General features: G+C 40.2%; 1 protein-coding gene across 1 annotated transcript; it reads right to left on the bottom strand.

The window, feature by feature from the left end:
* Positions 1-1869: 1869 nt before the first annotated feature.
* Positions 1870-2832, bottom strand: BJX68DRAFT_256720 (uncharacterized protein; the record flags this gene model as incomplete). Its single annotated transcript, XM_071043222.1, has 4 exons — positions 1870-1989; positions 2074-2358; positions 2422-2487; positions 2707-2832. The coding sequence occupies 4 exons, from the start codon at positions 2830-2832 to the stop codon at positions 1870-1872; spliced, it is 597 nt and encodes a 198-aa protein (XP_070896658.1).
* Positions 2833-15324: the final 12492 nt, after the last annotated feature.

Genomic DNA, 15324 nt, shown 5'->3' with positions numbered 1-15324 from the left:
CATGCGTGAAGGACAAGAGAGATCTCTGAGTAACCGACCACTTGAGTCGGCAGATATGATTGACTTGGTCGTGGCTGCCCATAATGCCTGATTGGTAATCGCACCTGACAAACCCAGATTTACCCCGGGCTTTGGCTGGGCATTCCCTCTGCGCATCGGAATTAAGTTTGGCTTGTGGCAAAGCTGCACCTTTCCAGATCGAGTAGCAGGTCCCCTGCGCCTTGCAGGTCACTAGTCTACTTTAGCCCTAATCCGCGTGCTGACCAAGGTTACTGGTATTCCACATGATCTTTCGGAGCCGTGGGTAGAAATCGAGAAACAAGTTATGGATACAGGATTTTTTGAAAACAGTTTCGCTGCCAATACCATCCGCGTTGTTTCCGAACCCTAATGCCAAGCGACGCTAGCCAGTATATGGATTATACACTTTTTATGCGACAAAGTGGACACGTTTCGTATGGTAAAAAGAAGTCACATGAATACATTACGCGGAAACTGGCGGTATAGTGATACAAAAAGTCTAGAGTTCCGCACGTGCCGCTTACAAAGACTATTTGACGTTCTAATCGAAAGGTCAAACATTGATGTTAATGATGTCATTTACACCCGACCCCACGCCAAACCGATTAATGGATACAGTGATTTCGAAATCGGTCTGTCCTTGTTACACAAGTCGATTGTTTTCAAGTTCACTGCCAAGGGACTGGTTTGTCCGTCCTTTGCCACCACCTTCTTGAGACCTAAGTCGAAACGTCGCGAAAATGCTATTGATACTGCAGATAACATATAAAGCTCTGTTCTCCCTAACCCTCCTTTTGAAAAGAGATTTGAAATATAAGAGAGCTGGAAACATGATCTAATACTGTATACCCTACATGATTGAAAACGCGATTATGGCAACTCTGCCACTTGTGCATCTGAGTGCGATAGTACTATCTTGAGCGGCCGAAGAGCTAGGCTGATAATCTGGAGGGAGCCATAGCTCTCTTTGACCTTGAATAGTAATCTACCGACCTGCAAGAGATACCTCTGCCACTTTTCGAGAGGGATTTGATTGGAAGCCCTCATAGAAGATTTCAATATTAAAAGACCCCACATTTGTATTTAGCTGTGGCAGGTGCTCAGAAAATTTAATATTAGTGATAGTTCTGTCGGCACTTATGGTATACTTGAGGGTGCCAGTGGCGGGATCCCAGAGCTTGATGGTTTAATCGTCAGAGCCCGATGCCAGAAGCTGGCCATCTCGTGAGAAGGCGACTGACCGAACCAAGTGGGAATGGCCCTCCAGAGTATGCTTAAGGGTGCCAGTGGCGGGATCCTAGAGCTTGATGGTGTCATCATTAAAGCCTGATGCCAGAAGCTGGCCATCTCGTGAGAAGGCGACTAATTCAACTGAGTTAGAATAGCCCTCTAAGGTTTGTAATTCCAGACTCTAATTCTCCTCTACTCTTAGGTCTTTGGATAACTAATTAGGAAGCTCTCTTGCAAAATTCGTCCTGATTAACGACCTTTGTGATGTAAAAATCAAGCCACACCTATATAGCTGTCGTGGTGCCATGTTAATGATGTTTACAAACTTATAGATATACCTGCGAGTATCTGAGAGGAATAAAGATATAGGAGTTTTTGATATATCCTATATTTGACTGACATTACTCACTTCGCTGCGCACATATCTAGAAGAGAACTCACCTTTATTAACTTAAGTAATATATCTAGAGCATTTAAGTATTTAGATATTATCCCTAAAAGGGCCATTACCTCTAGCTAATGAAGGAAGTGCTCTTCTAGAAACACAAGTATCTGGTTAATGATCTGAGCAGGGAGGGAGCTTTAGGCGAGATAGTAAACCCAATAACAGCAGGTGTACTATAGGACATGTAGGATAAATCTTACTATAGAGGTAGAGTCTATCTCGCTTCGTCTTGTTCTATAAGTGGGTAGGTTATAGATATTCTTCCTAAGCAAACAACGTATAATAGTAAGGCACTATTGAGCTATGAACTCGTGCTTCTTCTTCATATCTACCTAGAAGCGGGACGTGGACTCTTGGGCTTTCGTACGCTTATCTACCAGGTAGTCGTGGAAGGACAGATGGAGAGTTCGTATGGGTAGGTTGTGATCGTCAGGTATGGTGAGAACCAAATGAAATGCGTCTAGCCGGGTGCTAATGTCATCTTCTAGTATCTCAAGGAGCTCCGTAAGAGCACTTAACAAGAGTGGAGTAGTAAGGAGAATAATCACACTAATAGTCTTCTGGAATTCTTCTACTAGCTGATCCGTATTGCTTTCATTATCAGCGAGCAGCTGATTTAAGATTAGTTGGTATGTTTTGTCTATCTTGGATCCAGGCGAATCCTTGAAGAATTACTGTAGTCGTCTTTCTAGGTTCCATCTCTTATCAGCCATAAAACGACACACTGTGGCTGCGAAAATGAATAGTGGAACAGCCATTATAGCTAGACTATCAATTCTTGCCGCACTAGGCTAATTGAGAGGTAGATCACGGTGGCGCTTTTGTCTAATTCAGCGGAATTCTTCTCTGAGATATAGAGTAATGTCATGCTTTATCACCTCATTATCCAAGTTCTATAAGATCGTATTCTAATAATCACTCTGATCAATTTAATCAAACCCAAAGCAAATAGGTGACTCTAGTCGACTTGTTAAGAAGAATTAGAGCCTTAGGCATGTTGCCTTCTCGACCTTTAGTAAAAGTTTAAGGATGACTACCACGTCTTCCTCCCGCTCGCACTCATCTAGGGCGTCGATGACAACCACTAGGGAGGTACTTGATTGGCTCTGATCCATGGCGACTAATGGCTGTAACATAAGCTTATCAAACTGCTCTCGAAGCGATTTTCTCGTGATTGTAGGATCATCATCTATGGCTTTTTAGATACCGATGATCATTTAAGGAATGTGGACTGCTAATTACGCTATAATTATTAGGAATAACTTTTTAGCTAAGCCCCTGTCTCCCTCGCCTCTTTTAAAAAAGAAAGTTGCCCTAAGGATACCATCTTCCTTAAATGATCGAGCTACTATTCTCGTAATAGTGGACTTGCCAGTCCCTACTATTCTACTTAGCTAGAATATATATTTATCACTTGACCTTCCCTAGTCCTTCACTTGTTAAAGTAATGCTTCTCACGTCCTAGGAAGACATTTATCCTTATATTGGTCTTTAAAGGAGTTAAAAAATGCTCTATTAGTAGAAGGGAGATTTAATATGTTAACTACTTTATGTACTTTTTCAATCTTCATTATTAATATGTCGATCTAAGTTAGAATAGCGTCTGCCTTGGCTTTTTGGTGAAGATGCTAATAAAGAAGTAGCTAGTGATGTAGGTGGGTCTCCTCCCCCTAGATCGAGGTTTTAAGCTGTGCGAGTTGCTGGCTTGCTACAGCTATTATGTTCTCCATAATGTGTCTCCCTACGCCAAACTGTTGAGCCCTGCGCACTTTGGCGGAGTATTATAGTATTGCCACATAGACCAGGATTATTGATTTTTCTTGTTTAATATTTTTAATAATTATTATGGTTGCCTCGACTTCGTGATAGAATTAGTCTTTAATAAAGGCACAACGAGCCAATAGATCTGCTAGGTACCTGGAGGAGTCAAGTAGGGCGTCCCATAGGTCCGCATTGGTTCTTGGCCATCTAGGTTATTAGCTCATGTTTGGTTTCCTTAGTAAAATGACCTACCATTAATCTAAGAGAGACTATCGCCAAGCACTGGAAGCGTACCTGGTCAGTGTAAGGAACGTCTCTCGAGGAACAAGGTCGTATTAAACTAAAATACGAAGCATGGAGAACTAATGGAGGTTCTGCAAAGTAGGACCGACTATATATAGAGAATTATCATATAGTGATGACCTAAGTAGGATATAAGTAGGGCGAGGTCCGTGATACTACCCCCCCCCCTTAATAATACGGATATCGCGGCCAGAGACGTAGATATAAGATAGAATAAGGATATATATATAAAGTTTAGTTAAAGAAATTAGGTAGTAGGGGCTTCTTAGGGTGCTATTAGTAATAGGTAAGGATCTTATTAGGCGCGTTCTTAAAATCCGTCTAGGGCTGCCATGGGGGATTAGTATTCCACTCATCCTAGGGGCTATTAAATATAGCCTTGTATTAGTAGTGGTTGTAATATATATAGTAGTTAATAATCTTATACACGTCCTATTCCTCATGGCCTTTAGGATCGCTAGGGTCGGTGATAATAATTAGGGGTTTAGGGTCAGCTACCTGGCTAGGGAGGGGATTATTAAAGGCAAGATAGAGCTTCTATAGGTAAAAAATAGGGGTAATACCAGTATTTAGTATATAAATTAGTAGTTTAACCTTATAGGCCTTACTATTAATCACGTACTTAATTAGCCACGGCCTAAGGTTCTTTAGGGCTAACAACTCGCTGTTCTACTAGAGGTTGAAGTGATAGGTATCCACGTATATAAGGTCTCCTATGTTATAGCGTGGATGGGGCTGGTATTACTAGTTAGTATAGTATTCATGGGAGCCTTGGGCTCAGGCGATCTCATCCTAAAGGAATTCTATGATCTCACGCGTGCGTTGAACCAGTTGGTCCGTGGTAAGTGCCTAGGGGTGGTTTAGGGGATCCCTATATAGGCCTAGAGGTTTAGCGCCTATATAGGGGTGATAGGCGTGGTAGGTGAAGAATAGTATCATACTAGTTATCTCACTAATATTATTATTCGCGGTGAACTAGGTGTTAGGTAGGAACCAGGCCCAGTCATCTTAAGTATAGTTAATATAGGTATAGAGGTAATTTTTTAGGCCCTTAATAGTATTTTTAGACTACCTATTAGTCTTAGGGTAGTTAGTAGAGGAGAGTTTTATTAAGATATTATAGCAGGTGTAATACTAGTGCTAGAAGTGACTTATAAAGGCACTCCCATAATCTAAGATAATTAAATAGGGGAGGCTAAACTTATAGAAGACATAGTAGTATATAACCTCCATAAGCTTACTAGTTTCTTTAGTCTATAGTGGCTTGAAGATACGTTATTTTATTAGGTAATCAACTATAATTAGCACATGGTGGTAGGTATAGTTATTTAGTATATATAGGGGAAGGTCTTTAGTAAGGTCTATAGAGATATTAAGCCACTTTTACTCTAGGATAGGTAGTGGCTTAAGCAAGCCCTATTTCTAGATATTATAGGCCCTTAAGCGCGCGTAGGTATAGTAGTAGTCACTATAGCACTTATAGTCATTATACATGCGCGGCTAGTAATAGTAGAGAATGACCTTCTAGTATATTCCCTTCTACCTAGGGTGGCTAGTAGTAGTTAGTTAGTAGTAAGTCTCTATAATCCTTTACTAGAGATAATTACTTTTAGGGATATAGAGCCTCTTATTAACCTAGAGCTAGTTGTCACGTACTATCAGGTCTACTATAGAGAGCTTAACACCTTAGGATCTGATAGGCGTGGATAGCTATAGTAGGCCTTTATTCACTACCTTAATTATGGCCTATATAAGCTCATCGTTCGCGTAGGCCTCTATAATAAGGTTCTCTAGGGGCTCTTTACGGGCTTTAGCCTCTAGTTTAGGAGTAGCTTTAGGGGTTATTTTAGGGGTATCCTTATTAGGTATTATAGCTGGAGGCTTACTCACCTTAGAGTTAGTATTAGAGAAGAGGTCTAGGATATTATATTTATCTACTAACTAGGCTGGCTCTAGAGTAGCTTTAGGGGTAGCTTTAGGGCTAGCTTCTTCAACCATGGTAGCGCGAGCGTGGGTAGTGATAGTAAAGGTTATATAGATTACCTTCTATATGTCCTTATTAAGGTGTTCATTCTAGAGGACTATTTAGAACTAGTATTACTTATACTTATTATTAAAGCCTTTAGGGAGGTCTTAGGACTAGTAGGTAAGAAGATTAGGCTTAATCCCCTATATCCTAGGGTGATACTAGATCTTAAAGTTAAATTTAGAGAGGAACTCTACCTAGTAGGCTTAATAATAGTTTAGTTACTTTATAGTTATAAAGTATTCTAGGTTATAATAGTTAGATAGCACCTTTACTAGGCCCTCTAAGGGTATACTAGTAAGCTCTAGGCGCTATATCTTAAATACTTAAATAATTATAAGTAGCTCTTTATTATAGATTATATAGTTAGTCTCTATAGGGACTATCTTCTTTAAGAAGAAAGCTACTAGGCATAGCTCGCTATTATATATCTAGGATAGCACGCTAGTAGTAATAAAGTCTAAAGTATCTATCTTAACCTAGGTCTCTTTATTAGGGTTAAAGTACGCTAATATAAGGGTATTAATAAAGGCTTATTTTAGGGCTTAGAAGGCTACTTCCTACTTAGGATTCTACTTAAATAGTTAGTAGTATACATAATGTTTCCTAGTCTTTATTATATATATCTCAGACCCCTTTATAATCTTATTTAGGGGGTGTGTTAGCTATAAGAAGGCCTTAATAAATCACTAATAGAAGCTGTAGAATCCTAGGAAGGCCTATATATCCTTAATAGACTAGGGGGTCTCCTAGTTAAGGATTACTTTAACCTTCTTAGGGTCCATCTTGATACTATCTATACTTATAATCAGGCCAAGATACTTGACCTATTTAATACTAAATTCGCACTTATTAATATCCACGTATAGGCCTTAATTAAGTAGCTATTAGAGGACCTTTAGTATGTGGTTAGTGTATTCTTTAGGGGTGTTACTATATACTAGGACATTATTAAGGTACGTGGTATAGAAGATGTTAAGGTAATTAAGGATTAAGTTATTTATATAACTCTAGAAGGTCCTAGGGGCGTTATAGAGGCTAAATAGTATAATAAGGTATTTAAACTACCTATAGCACGTGTTAAATATAGTAAGTTATTCCTTCCCCTCCTTTATATATATCTAGTTAAACATGGTAATAATATTAAGCTTTATAAAGACCTTAGCTTAGGAGAGCTTCGCTAGTATATTAGTAATAAGTGGGATTAGGTAGTAGTTCTTAATAGTAAGCTCGTTTAACGCGTGGTAGTTAATATATATATAGAGGCCACTACTAGGCTTATAGATAATAAGGACTAGGGCTATTATTAGAGATAAGCGAGCCTAGATAAAACCCTTACCTAGGTACTCCTTTATATATTTTAGGATCACCTTATATTCCTAGATATTCATTGGCTAGTAGTTATAGGAGAATAGTGGTTTAGCACCTTTAATAAGCTAGATATTATAGTCCTTAGGGTGATATAGGGGGAGCTAGTTTACTTCCTCCTTTATAAAGACCTTAATCACGCTATGGTACTTATAGGGGATATATTTCTTAAGCTCCTTAAGCGTGTATTTTAGGGCTCCTGCTATAAATTTATTATAGTCTTTAGGCTATATAACCCCTATGGTTATGGTATAAAGCTGTTTTATCTATTAATATAGCATTATAATAAAGCTATAGTGATCATGGTACTTTGCTAGTATAAAGAACAGGTAGGTGCTTATAAACTAGATATTAGCTATAGGGGTTTCATACTTAGTAGGCTGTATGGGGGAGCCCTAGGCATACATAGTATATAGGTGGGTATAGTCAAGACATCCCTTCTTAAAGCACTAGGCTGAATTAAAGCAGATATAGTAGTTAGTAAAGTTAACCTGGGGGTTATAGTTACTAAGTCATAGGTCTCTAAGGATGAGCTTGTAGGTTAGGAGAGAGGTAAGGTAGATTAGGTATTATTTAGCATGCTTACTAAAGTATAATAGGGCTAGGGCGGCTTTAGTGATAGTCTAATAGGGGGAGTCATTCATAAGATATAAGGAAATAGGGGAGGATAGCTTAAATATAGTAAGCTAGAGTACACAGGCTAGAGATAGATCTAAAATATTAACTTTACTATTATTATTAACTAATATAGGGGTCTTCTTATTAGCTATATAATAATTTAGGATAAGGTATCGCCCCTTTTATAGATAGGCCTCTATAGAGGGGTTAATAGCTAATAAAGATAAGTAATAAGAATAAGAACTTTTAATTTTAATTACTATTTCTAGCTCCTCTAGTCCCTGATTATAATAATAACTAGGGACTATATATTTTCTACCTACTTAAGGTCCTCTATAATAGTTTCTATAGTAATCTTATTAAGTTACTTAGAGCGGCTGCTCTACTTTAGGCAAACCTTATATACTAAGTAATACCTAGAGCCCTAGTATACCTAGTAGTAACCTTACTAGTAGAGTAGAGTTCACTCTTTATTAGTAAGCCGCTTTGGGCTGGTCTAGGGGTTAAACCAGGCGCCTACCTAGCCTTCGGGCTTAGTAGCCACTAGGCCAAAGCAAGCGTTAGGGTTGCCTACCCCTAGGATGGTTACTGCTCTAGGGGGTGTTATAGTGGTAGTCTTTAGGGTGGTGCTACCAGCTTTAGGGGCTGCGCTAGTAGAGGTAGGCTTTATGGTGATCGTGTTACGGGGGCCCTAGGGGTGGTAGTAGAAAGTCTCTAGGTAGCCTTCTTCTACCTTCTAGGCGTTATTAAGTATAGCATACATGGTAAGGTAGTCTTTAATATATAGGGTGGTTCCTATGCTAGGGATTAGGGTTAACTTAAGCTTCTTTATATAGTTATACTTAGGTGTGTTAGCTTAGTCCTAGAGGATAAGTAGCTAGTAAAAGTACTAAGTTACTAACTTATTCTACTATTAGGCCACTATCTAGAGTTTATGGTTTATAGTGTTAGCATGGAGGTACATGCCTATATAGTATTTAATATTACTAAGGAAGTCTACTAGTATCTTCTCTAGGACATGCTAGACGAGCGTCTATATAATACTAAAGATAGGCTCCTCTATCTATAAGAGGGTATACTAGATGCGCGAGTAATCACTAGGATATAGGGGCTAATTAACCTTAAACTTATAATTAATAGTATACCTTTATAGGCTATATTCACTATGGCTCTCCCCCTTTAGTAGCTTGTTTAGGTGCGTGCCTTAGGGGCGCTAGTTCGCGTAGGTATTATATATTAGAGGCTACAGTGCGGTATAGCTAGTAAAGGGCTAGTTTAGTGGTTAGTTTAGGGCATAGGCCCCTAGAGGATAGTGAGTAAAGAGATGCCTTAGGGGCTTAAATAGGAGGACGCCCCTAGAGGCTACAGCGTACATGGGCGGCGTGATGGTCTGATTAAAGGGTTAAGGACGAGGAGGAACTAGTAGGGGCTTAAGGCCTAGGGAAGAGGTATCATAGGCCTAGTAAGCCCTAAGAGGCGTGCCATACGGGGCCTAACTTAGGGGCTATGGGGGTTTAGAGGTTTATAATTCTAGGGATGGTTAGGCATGTACTAGGGCCTGACTTAGTAGGGCGCTAGAGGTGTTAGCTACTATCCCTAGGAGAACTAGTTATTCTAGGGATAGATTATAGGGCTTATAGGTGCTAAGGCGCCTAGAGAGCTTCCTAAGTATAGTATACTAGTAGTTAAGCTCCTCCTATAGTAAGAGGACCTTATTAAGCGCCTCCTCTATAGTGGCTTTATATCTCTCTATATAGGTATATTCACCCTTATAGCTGTACTAGAGGGTTGTAAGCTAGTAGGTAAGGTTCTTAATATAGGGATTATATATGGTGGTAGGCTTGATTATAGGGAAGGTAACTAGAGGTCTTATTAGTAGGGTTATCACGGATTTCCTATAAATAATAGTAGGGATGGTTAGTGTTAATATTAGGAGCTTAGGGGCCTTGCCCTTAGGATCACCCTTAGAGGGGGCCTTAAAGAGATCCTAGGGAGGTGTTATAACACTACTAGAGGCTTTAGCCTCTAGTGGTCGTTCTAGGGGAGATGAAGCTAGGAACGCACCAGGCCTAGAGGTGCTAGATACGTAGGAGCTAATTAAACAGCTTTAGCTCTATATATGGGAGGCTAGGCTATTACTAGTAATAGAGCTTATATAGGAATATTTTTAGGAGGATTTACCTATAGGGAACATGATTAAAAGCTTAGTATGGGTTTAATAGATATTATTAGTCTAGGGATGAATTCTAATATAGTAGGGTGATACTAGGGGCGAAGTAATAGGGATTATTAATAATAACTATATAGGGGTTATGGAACGATAAAACTAAGATGTAGAGATGAAGTATAATATAGAGAGATAAATAGAGAGCTTAGTTTAATACTTTATATTATATAAGGAACGTCTCTTAAGGAATAAGATCATATTAAACTAAAATATAAAGCATGGAGAACTAATAGAGGTTCCGCGAAGCGGGACTGACTATATACAGAGAATTGTCACGTGGCGATGACCTAAGCGGGACATAAGCAGGGCGAGGTCCGTGACAGTCAGGTTGAATTTCACCACATTGTTAATAACATCCTGAAAGGAAAGTACATAGTTTAATATTTTATGGGCTATTACCTAAGTGTTATCCTTTCTTAGATCCTCCTTGTACTAGGTCTCTGTCGCCTTGACTACCTGGTCAAGTATCTCTCTAGTCCGTGCTCGACCAGTATCCTGAGGCTCGGTTGTCATCATAGGGAGGGTTATTGTTAGAGTGTTCTAGTCGCTCTTGCTAAGCGCGTTGTACGCTACCTGCTAGTGATCCCTTGTATTATAGTCGTTAGTTTTAGAATTCTTAGCTTCGCGCTTGGCTGAGCCGCTGTTCGCGCTTGGTGGTATGATGGGCACTGGCATGCTGAGATCTAAGGAAGTTAAAGGAGTACCTTTATCGTTACTTCGTCCTGTTAAGGCATTCTTTAAGCGTCTAAATACGCTGCGCCTCTTTCTGTGGGCCGGACCAGTACGAGGATTAGCCATCGTCAAACGAGGAGATCGCTTTGTGATATCGGGTCGAGGAATTTGCTAGTGAAATCGTGAAGCCAGGTTAGGCGCTAAAAGGAGGGGAAGTACCTTCATTATTTAGGTCCTGAGAGGTTGGAGGCCGTGCAAGTGACAGGGATTGTGGTTGTCAGCCAGCCACGGCCTGTAAAGTGGCCTGTTCGATGGGCCATACTCTTTCTTCCCTCACGTTGACGTTCGTGGGTTATGGCTGCATTAGACTTGATTAGACAATAATAGAAGCTATTCGCAAGGGATAGTTAAATGGCGAAATCCCTCTGACTCATGGTACAGCGCCAGGTGCGGCTACCTCCACTTACTTCCTGGTTACAAGTCAAGACCCTTTATCCCGCGTGACAGTTCAAGCTAACCTGGATGTGCTTAGGTCCAGAGCGGATGAGCCTTCACTCTAAGGCAATCAGTTCGCACGATACAGCCGGCCTGTTCCTCAAAAATATGTATAAGAACCTAAGTCTCAGCCCATGGTCTGCGATCAGGTCTCTTTAGTGAAGCGCCACGTTCCTGATCAGAATGGAATCCGATGGTTATGTGACTATGCATAAAGTATTATGTTATTATGTTAAAGTCGGCTGTGCATAACTATAAGGACCTGAGGCCTAAAGGGGGTTGTGATAAGTGTGAAAGGGTATAAAGGCACTTAATAAGAGGTATAAATAGTAGAATCCATGTGTAAATCAATAGTCAGGTTAGTGTTGTAGATTAACGCTGAGTTGCGAAGTCTCTGCCTTCGCGAAGGGAGGATAACGTAATTCCCAACTGAGTCGACCGCCCGATTGACCCGCTCACCTCTTCAAATTTCATCGCGCGTTTAACGCGTAACTATTCAAACAACCACCATGCCACCAAAAACGCGTATTTTAAATCAAAACTCAGTGGAGTAAGAGGGGAGGATTCAACTCGCAATATCCGCGCTAAAAAAGCTTGAAATCTCATTAATTCGTCGCATGGTAGAGGTTTTTAATGTGCCTTACTCAATATTACGTGATTGAATGAAGGGAAAGTAATATCGACTCGAGCAGCGCGCTAATGGCCATAGACTCTCTAAAAGCGAGGAAGCATCTCTAGTCAAGTAGATATTATCTAGAGATGCGCGTGGAGTCGCTCCTAGACCATCCTATGTGGTAGAGATAGCTAATATTCTGCTTGGTTTAATAACTTAACCTCTTAGAAAGAACTAGGTCTCGAGCTTTATTCATCAAAATCCTAAGGTTAAAACCTAATTTACTTAATAATATAACTACTCACGCGCCAAATGTGAAGATCTAGAGGTTATAAAGGGCTGGTTTCAGTAACTAGAGAAGGCTTAGTTGGAATAGGGGGTCCTTAACCAAGATATCTATAATTTCAACGAGACAGGCTTTGCTATGGGTCTTATAGTAACTACTAAGGTAGTTACTAGGGCTAACATGCCTGGGAAACCTTATCTTATTCAACTAGGCAATCGTGAATGGGTTACTATAATCAAATGTATGAATTCAAGTAGTTAGATGGTCCCTTCATGCATTATCTTCAAAGGCAAGCGTTATATTAAGGGCTGGTTTAAAGAATACGGCATACAACTAGACTAGTAAATTAAATTAAGCGTAAATGGCTAGATAACTGATAAGATAGGCCTCTAGTGGCTTTAAAAGGTCTTTATTCCTACAACTACTTCTTAAATAATTGGTTAATATTGATTACTAGTCCTTAACAGTCATGGAAGCCATCTTATACCCTAGTTTAATAAGCTCTATAAGAAGAATAATATAATTCCTATCTACATGCCTCCTTACTTATCTCATCTTCTATAACCACTAGATGTTGGTTACTTTAGGCTACTAAAGCGCGCCTACAGAGAATTAGTAGAGGCAAAGATGTGCTTAGGATTTAATTATATCAATAAGTTTAACTTCCTTAGTACTTATCCTAGCGCTTATTACAAAGTCTTTATAATATAGAATATTCAAAGCGGCTTTACTGCGGCTGGGATACTTCTATTTAGCCCTTAGCATGTGCTTGATAAGTTGAATATATCGCTAGCTACGCTGACACCCCCCTAAAGCCATAGAGGGGACTTATCTAGTTCCTCTATCTTAGTAACGCCTTAAATAGCTCACTAACTCTTTAAGAAAGCATTCTTAGTTAAGAAGATACTTTAGAGGCGCTCCTAGAGTCCTTCTACGCCTTTAAAAAGAACTTATAATAAGTTACTTAAAGGTTGCGAATTAATAATGCATCAAGCAGCCTTTATAGTAAAGGAATTATATAATCTCTATATAGAATATAAGAAAGTAAAGTAGAAGAAGAGACGATCTAAACGCTAGATAACTCCTAATAAAGGACTATTAATATAAGAGGCAAGAGACCTAATTACACAGAGAAATAAGCAATTAAATCAGGAAGGTAGTAGTAGTGGTGAACCAAGTATTTCTACTCTAGATACTTTAATTCCTTAGAAACGCGCTCTACTAAGGTGTTCTAACTATCATACTTTAGGGCATATTAGAACTAGGTGTCCTAATTATCAAATTTCTTAGTTTTATTAATTTAATAAAGGTTCTGGTCGCTGGTGATAGCTTCAAGTTTAATGGGTATAGTCAAAATCGATGGGTTGAGCGGGTCGATCGGGCGGTCGACTCGGTTGGGAATTACGTTATCCTATATACATGTGGTGAGGGTCTTACAATAACTGCGGAAGATCTCCATGGAAGACCACGGAATTGCCTTCGGCGAACCACATTCCAACCAACAGTGGACGGATCTGGAACTGACATTGTGGGCATTTGGTGATGGCGGAGTCAAAACGGTATTTTTCAAGCCAAATTATTCATACAAATCTGATTTTGGTCCATCAACCAAAGCTGGATGCAAACGAAATGTAGACATGAAAAGGTGGATAAAAGCCCTTCGCCTGGAAGCTGCTAGAAAGAGAGGCAAAGAGGAGGAGAGTGAGGCTGGGTGCAATGTAGGCCCTGTTATTGGCTTGTTTGTATTTATGCAAGCTCCTTGTTATGCAATTATAGAAGCATAACTTTATCCTCTGAATGTACATAAAACATAAGTCATCAAGAGCATAGCGTCTTATCCAAGAATTCACGTGATAATACTGAAACAAGCCCAGACCTACAGCCGACTTACCTTTTGTCGAACTTAGGATACCGTTAGGAACGCTGGTTTAGGTATTAGTCAGCGTCTGCTCGGTCGTTCCTCGGACCATTCCTACTTCCTATTTTAGTTAGTTAGATTACCCCTATTTCTCTTGTATTTAGTGCAGCTTCGCTGCTAGATTCAGTGAATCAGACCTTCATATTTCGATGGGTGTACCGAATATTACGTACGCTACGGAAGTTCGACACCTTTGAATCAGGCAAGGAAACGTTGACGTTAACAACAGCATCACGATGGCCCCAAGATTATCTTCCTTGCAGCTTGATATCGCTCGCGACATGATTGTTAGCGAAGAACCGCTAACTAATGCTGAAATCGCTAGGGTAGCTCAATGTAGTGAATGGTCAGTTACTAATATTCGTCGTAACCTTGACCTTTTTAGAACCCCTAGAGCCCCTCTGAACCAAGTTAGATAGCATAAAACTGTCACTCCTCACATGTTCCGAGTTCTCTGTGATTACTTATATGAGAATCCGGGATTATACCTTAATAAGATGGTGGTAATTTTATGGAAGGAGTTCGAAATCTAGGTTATGATTTTAAGTATTAGGAGAGCTCTTATAAGTAGTGGATGGTCAAAGAAGATTACCTGTCACAGCGGGTGCCTCAGGCAGCCCCGACAGGAGGCCGCGCGACCGCCGCTCGGGATCCGACCTGTTTGGGCCTAACCCCTTTAGGCCAAACCCCGAATGACTCTCTTGGCATCGCTGTACATAACAGACCTATGGAGGATCGCTGGTCTTCCTGATCCCCAGCGATTCGTTTCTGAATCAATTAGCATACAGCTCCTCCTTCCTCTTTCGTACGTCCCTCGTAGCTCGACATCTCGTTGCTTGCTAGGACCACCGCCGCGGGTGAAGACCGACTGGCGTCCGCCACCGATCCGACCTCGCCGCTTACATTACCCGTCCGAGGGCTAAGGAGTGTAGTATAGAACTTTGAGACCTATACCTCAATAATATTTCTGAGTTCTAGTCATACCACCTTGTATTCGTTGATGAATCTGGGTGTGATAAACGTGTAGGATTTCAATGAATAGGCTGGTCTCTATTAGGAATGACCCTGACCCAGACCTCCTAGTTCCATTGAGACTAGAGATATTAGATTTTACCTATATATACCTAAGATGGTATCATTCTCTCTAAGATCTTTTAAGAATTGACTGACGCTACTATCTTTAAGAATTTCATGAAGCGGCTGCTACAATATTATGAGAGGTGGCCGCGGCCAAGATCTGTGGTTATTTGTCAGATAAGTCCAACCGATCCTGCTTAGGCCTGGAAGGGCTTAAGGTATTCTGATATCGATAGAGAAGACTGCTTCTTAACGAACTAAGAA

The sequence above is a fragment of the Aspergillus pseudodeflectus genome, assembly GCF_044049435.1.
Source record: "Aspergillus pseudodeflectus strain CBS 756.74 chromosome Unknown BJX68scaffold_36, whole genome shotgun sequence".
Lineage (NCBI taxonomy): Eukaryota > Fungi > Ascomycota > Eurotiomycetes > Eurotiales > Aspergillaceae > Aspergillus > Aspergillus pseudodeflectus.
Note: the sequence above shows the minus strand (reverse complement) of the source record. Positions and strands in the feature narration are given on the sequence as shown.